The 6937-nt window shown below is 41.1% G+C and overlaps 1 protein-coding gene across 1 annotated transcript in view; it reads right to left on the bottom strand.

Annotated features, from left to right (window-relative positions):
• GLP1R (glucagon like peptide 1 receptor) overlaps positions 1 to 6937 on the bottom strand; it is a 97102-nt gene that overhangs the window by 11193 nt on the left and 78972 nt on the right. The window contains exons 11-12 of the mRNA XM_015425502.1: positions 2286 to 2424; positions 433 to 474 (exon numbers count right to left, since the gene is read on the bottom strand). Coding sequence (XP_015280988.1) covers positions 433 to 474; positions 2286 to 2424 — 181 coding nt within the window. The remainder of the gene's footprint in view (positions 1 to 432; positions 475 to 2285; positions 2425 to 6937) is intronic.

Below are 6937 nucleotides of genomic sequence, written 5' to 3'. Positions count from 1 at the left end.
AATTTGACTTAATTCTGTTTTCTCTTATAATGTTTATATTATTCTTAAAATATAGTTTAAATATAATTTAAAATAATTCTGAGATTTTTACAAGGTTATGGAAATAATCTTCTAAAAAAATAAATTTAAGTGATAGTCAAATGTAGACTCACTCACAACTTTAATTCTACTAGGGTTTTTTTGCTCACAAGGTAGAATTTCTGCTCATAGCTTAGCGGAAACACTGGCTACAACTTATGCATATTTATGTAGATATAACAGCACTTTGCATTCCAGCCTGATTCTATGCCTGTTTATTTGGATGCAAGTCCTAAGTAAGCAGCTCTGCACCCTCAAGAATATATGGTGTCTGTACTAGGGAAGAAGAGAATTTTCAAACTTGCTTCTGTACTAGAAAAAATGTCAATACAAGCCACTTCCCATTCCTCTTACCTCATTGTTGACAAAACAGTAGAGGACTGCAACCAGAAGACCCTGGGGAAAAGAAATCAAAAAGACAGCAAAGTAATGTTAGAAGTGCTATGATTAATAAACTAACAGCCAGATAGGAAGGGAAAGATACCACACTTTGGATCCCATGGTAAATCTCTGCTAATGGAATGCACTTCTGACAGCAGATTGGGACTGCCTCCCCCCTTCCAGTGCAGACCAAAATTCTCCCCAAATGAATTGCATGGGATACTCCAGATCCACTGTAGCATGAGGCAGGAAAAGAACAGTGAAGTCTTTATTCCTACCCTCTCCATAACTGCCTTGCTGACTCAGGACTAGAAACAACACCCATGAAATGACAATTTAATTCATTTTATTAGCAATTCACTTTGCAGCCTTTTGCATAAAAATGGAAAAAGCAATACAGCCTGCAACAAAACAGTGGCAGCATTATCACAAAAAATAACAGCACCAGCAAACAAATATAGATGAACATCTATGATCATATCTTTTGTCAATTTGGCATTGTGATGACTATTAACACTTCTGATCGATATTAACAGTCCTTGTGATTATTTGTTCTCAGTGTCAGTAGCACAGCTTCTATCATGCAAAGATAGCACAGCATTAGTGCACAATACCAGTAATAGCTGGGGGGTTTTAGGTTGTGGGTGTTTTTTTTGCATTTGTGTGTGTGTGTGTGTGTGTGTGTGAGAGAAAGAGAGAGAGAGAGAGAGAGAGAGAGAGAGAGAGAGAGAGAGAGAGAGAGAGAGAGAGAGAGAGAGAAGTCATGGTGACCTCTGGCAACTCCGACTGAGGCACAGAGGACTTCAGAGAAGTGGCTCAGTAGCCTGCCTCTGCCTCTCGGCCCTGGTATTCCCTGGAGGTCTCTCATCCAAATACTTGCCAGCATTGGCCCGGCATAGCTTCCGAAATCTGATGACATCAGGCTTGCCTGGGCTATCCAGGTCAGGGCACTAGTTTCTTTTTTGAAAGGTACATTTCACACAATGTCATCAAAAGGAATAACACTTTTGTGAGAAGTTCCACATTTATTATATTTTATACAGCAGTGCCACAATGAAAGTTTGCAGATTAGTGCTGTGCGCCATGGTGAAACATCAAACTCAGCAGTCTTTTCCTATTTTTGCGACGTTTTAATTTTCACTTGTTTGCAAGGAGCAAGGTTTCTTTAACAATTGCCAGAAATATGGTCCAAGCAGTCATGCTTGTTCATGTACTTTTTGATCTTCTAGGAAGCAGAGGATCCTATTACTGGTGAGACTGCCTGTTTTCAAATAAATATCGCCATAAGCTGAATGGCTCTAAGATGCAGGGTGGTTTCCCTTCCAACCAACAGTTAATATTACTCAATTTTGTTTCAATTGGCCCTGTATCTATTATCACTATAATTAACCCCAGCCACTTGACGAATACAGGGTCTCAGACTTTGCATAGGTCCCACTGGGTCATCCGTGTGGCAGATGAGGAAAACATGAATATACAAATACAGTATCAATGAATGTGTAAAATGGAGCCAGTCATATCTTCCTCTTTTTAAAATTATGAATACAGGAATAGACTGGTACACAATCTCCTGTGTATCGTAATGGGAGGATCTCTTGGGATGAGATAATAAAGTCTTACATCTCTGCTGAGGCTCAGTGTCAGTAGCATAGCTTCTATCATGAAAAGCTAGCACAACATTAGTGCACAACACCAGTAATAGCTGAGGGGGTTGCATTTGTGTGTGTGTGTGTGTGTGCATGTGCGTGTGAGTGCCCATGCCTGGAAGTCATGGTGACCTCTGGCCTAATAAAGCCTCCCATACTGCCATTGAACACAGATGCTACCTGAAAGGAGGAGGAGGAGAGTTCGAAGAAGAGCTTCATGAAACGCAGCATTCCTTTGGCATGCTCATCCGTAACAAAAGCAAAGATGATCTCATGTGTCCCCAGCAGCGGGATCAGAGTCAGTGTCGATTTGGCCAGTCTAGAGAATTAAACCAAGAGCAAAAATACGGCTCCAAGGTAAGAGGCAGTATAAAATGTATTATTCATATCAGAGCTCTTGTGAACTGGTTGCAGATCAAATGATTACATGTTTTGTTATCTTCAGAATATCACATCTTGTTTCCATGCCACAATTTTCTCATGCACAAAATGCAAAGCAGTGACATTTTTTAGATTTACTACTGTGCTTGTTTGTACACTTTTATTTTCTAGATGTCACTTTCAATCCCCTGTGTACTGTAATTTCTTTTCCATCTAAACCTCAAATTTAATCTCTCTAATACAGTTATACTTCCTGTTCCCCAAATTTTGGTTTCTTGGATTTTAGTTTCCTCATTTGTAAAACAATGAGTACTTTCTTGCTTAACTATAATTTAATGCACTAGAACAAAGTTTGAGTCCAGGTACGAGCTGTTGTGTGCATGCATACTTCCTCAGATACACTGAAATGGAAGTTAACAGTCCATACATATAGGTAGAGGGTGAACAGCAAATTAGCATACAACACAATGAAGATGTTTTATCAGATGCAAAGACCAAACAGGATCACCAAGCCAAGTTTATATGATCGCCATTTCTTTGGATCCAATTCAAGGCTAAAACACAGTGATGTGTAAATGTATCACTCCCAATCTATGTAAAAAAGGAAACATTATCTTGCAAAGATCTCTAAATGCATCCTAGTCACCTAGTAGTTTTATAAAAAGTTAGAATGGGGATATGAGAAGGGATGAAGTGTCGCTGCACTAAATTCTTGCAAGAGTGTATTCTAGAGTAACAGAGGGAGAAGACAAAGGGGAAGATTTTTAAAATGCAGTCCAGGGTTGCAAGCTCATGTTGTGAGCCATGATCACAACTTTCATTACAGAAATATGTGATCACTGCACTGAATGTTGCATCAGTTCCTGAACTTTCTATTGTTCTTTAGTTTCAGGTGAGTTGGCTTCCCTTTTAATTTTTTTTTTAAAGTTTATTCCATCATCCTATACAAGAATTAATTTTTGTCAAAAACACTTATTCAGGGCAAGTGTTATAGCACTTCACAGGAAATAGCTAATAGGTTTCTCTGTACTCTGCTCTCCCTCAGAGGCAAGATTTTCCCTACGTTTTTCTTTCCCTTTACTGACTGAGCCACAATAGTAATGTGTTTCCTTCTTTGGTGAAGAACTCTGGCTGTCCCACCCTGTCACAGTATGATATTTTGACTGCTGGCTCAGCCCAGGAACCTGAAGGAAGGATCAAGAGCCTGTTTTAACTTAAACAACTTAAATGGCACTTGAGATGTTTTGAAATTCAAACGTTGCAATTTCTGAGGTAAAACCAGTACAAGCACAAACTTTAGTTCTTATGTTTCAGGCTAATGAGTTTCTTAAGCTTTTCACAGTATGAGCTTTTGTGTGCATGCATTCAGATACACTGAAATGGAAGTTAACAATCCATAAATCTTGATGTTGAGAAGCTCTTGTTCCGGTGTTTTCCCCAAGCACTTCAGTACACTTTCTATGAGTATTCTCTGACTCTTACCCAAACCCCTTCTCTTGAAACACCAGTACTTGTCTTTGAGTTTTTAACTGACTCTTAAGGTCTTCAAAGCCAGTTTCTAACCACACCAAACCAGGGATCTCTTCACTCTTCAGAGCTAACTTCCTGTTTGACTCGGCAGGGAATTTTCTTCTTCTCTGTAGAAGATCTATCCCCTTTCCTTGGCCCAAATGGGAGCCTTTGCCTACTTCCCAAACTTCCTTGCCAACTTTCCCCCCAATTCTTGTGTATGTGTTAAACTGCTCTCAACTAAGGCTGAATTCCAAAACTGTCAGTTAATTGCAACTGGTGTTGTTTTAACTGGTATGGTATTTATTAATTGTTTTAACTTGATTGTTTATGCCATTTTAATGTTGTTAGCTGCCTTGAGCCAGATATCTGGAAAGGCGGGATATAAATATAAACAATAAATTAAAAAAATCAGTACTCAACTCTTCTCAGCTAGGGCTGAAATCAGACTGAATTCAGTCAAGGCAGAAATCTGACTAAATCTCTCCTCAGCATGCGGCTCCCTTCAGACTTTCTCTGCTCATCTGATGCTAACCAATGAGATTGCTTGGAGCAGCCTGTCACTCAAGGCCCTATGTTTTTGTGAAGAATTAACCACTCACAGTTCTTCAGTTGTTTGTATAGCACTTCTAAGCTTTTAAAAAGTGTAGTCCACCACACCTGTTCAAGCTGAAAACCTGCAGAAATCTCTTTCTGAACTTACCCCAGGAAAGAAAACATGTACATTTATTTACAGTAGAATAGATTTTCAATTAAACTGCATCTAAATTTGAGAGGACAAGAAATCTTGTGTGTAGAGTCAATACATAAATAAAGGATGCCTATGTCTATATTATGTCCTTGGAAAGTGAAGTAAAAGTATTAACAACTGGATATATTTTAGACAGGTCAAAATGCCACAGCTGCACAAGTCTAGGTATGTGAAAACAGGGTTGTGTTTACCTGTAACCAGGGCTTTGGGGGGGACGACAGGTGCCAGAACTCACAAGATGGAAGTGAAATTTTCAATCTGTGTACTGAAAACTCATGAACTTTTAAACTTTGTAAAAAGAATTTTGTCAAAGAGGTTCTGGAATTCTGTTCTGGTACGTTCCCCCAGAAAAAAGCCCCTGCCTGTAACCGCTTTTCATTAAGTTGTCTTCTGCGCAGACACACATGGGACTGCAGTTCTGCAGGCCAGCCATGAAGAGGAGCTAGCAAGCTAATTAAAGAAGTTTCTGGAGCTCTAGGAGTGCTCCCCCCTAAAGTGCATTGTGTAGTTCCTGCCCAAACGGTCACGTGACCAGGGAAGGGGAGCACTCTTCCCTCAGTTCTCCATTCACTGCTGTAAGGCTAGAAAGAAGAGAATACCGCACAGCACAAAAGGAGGAACGGACGTGTGCCTGCACACAAGACCACTCGATGAACAGTGGTTACAGGTAAGTGCAACACTGTTTTCATCTTCGTGGCTTCTGTGCAGACCCAAATGGAAGAATAGCAAGTTCACTCACAATCGGAAGAGGGTGTGGGCTGAGTCAATGGAAAAGTGACTGTAGTACTGCTTTTCTCACAGCTGCCTATCTTCCAGAACTGACATCCATAGAATAATGCCGGATGAAAGTCAATGGTGTGGCTCACGTGGCTACTTTGCAGATGTCTATCAGTGGTAATTCAGCAGAAAAGGCTGCAGAAGATGCCTGTGCCCTAGTGGAGTGTGCTGAGAATTTAAGTGAGCACTCACAACCCACTTCAGCAGGGGTCATTTCGTAGAAAAAGAGCTAGGGGGACTCATTAGCATAACTCATTAGCATATGCCACACCCCCTGACATCACCGGAAGTGTGTCCTCCCCACAGCCGGCGGCGACCTCCAGCGGGCACCAGCAGGGAGCTCCAGGCCCCGCCCTCCCGCACCTCACCCGGGGGGATGGCGTCCCCCCGCGTCCCCCCCAAATGACCCCTGCACTTCAGTATATGTTATCATGTGTGTGTGTGTGTAATATTTTCTATATTGTTGAAAGAGTACAGAAAAGAAAAGGGGGGGTGTCAAGAAATCAGAAAGTAATTTATCATCAGCAGTTTTTACATTTTACCTTCGTCGAGAACACAATTATGATATCTGATACATAGAACAAGAGTAGGATATCTACTCAACTCACGATAATTTCTCAGTGTATCAATGTACCTTTAAAAAAGGCATACCAAAGAATACCAAAATATAAACAGGATAATAATTTTAAAATAACATTTATAACTCCAAAGCCTTTTATTGTCGTATAAATAAAGATTTGTTGTTGTTATTCAGTCGCACAGTCAAGTCCGACTCTTCGCGACCCCATGGACAAGATCATGCCAGGCCTTCCTGTCTTCCACCGTCCTCTGAAGTTTGCTCAATTTCATGTTCATTGCCTCGATGACACTGTCTAAGCATCTCATCCTTTGTCGTCCCCGTCTTCTTTGACCTTCAATCTTTCCCAGCATCAGGGTCTTCTCCAGTGAGTGCTCCCTTCTCATTTGGTGGCCAAAGTATTTGAGCTTCAGTTTCATTATCTGGCCTTCCAGGGAACTGTCAGGGCTGATTTCTTTTAGGATTGACTGATTATCTCCTTGCAGTCCAAGGGACTCTCAAGAGTCTTCTCCAGCACCATAGTTCAAAAGAATCTATTCTTCGGCGCTCGGCCTTCCTTATAGTCCAACTCTCGCAGCCATACATGACTACTGGGAATACCATTGCTTTGACCATGCGGACTTTTGTTGGCAGGGTGATGTCTCTACTTTTTATCATGCTGTTTAGATTCGCCATCGCTTTCCTCCCAAGGAGCAGGCATCTTTTAATTTCAGGGCTGCTGTCACAGTCTGCGGTGATCTGAGATCCCAGGAACGTGAAGTCTGTCACCACTTCCATGACTTCCCCTTCTATTTGCCAAAGAGTGATGGGGCCGGATGCCATGATCTTAGTTTTTTT

The sequence above is a fragment of the Gekko japonicus genome, unplaced genomic scaffold, assembly GCF_001447785.1.
Source record: "Gekko japonicus isolate JY-2015 unplaced genomic scaffold, Gekko_japonicus_V1.1 scaffold506, whole genome shotgun sequence".
In the NCBI taxonomy this organism is placed as follows: Eukaryota; Metazoa; Chordata; class Lepidosauria; order Squamata; family Gekkonidae; genus Gekko; species Gekko japonicus.
Note: the sequence above shows the minus strand (reverse complement) of the source record. Positions and strands in the feature narration are given on the sequence as shown.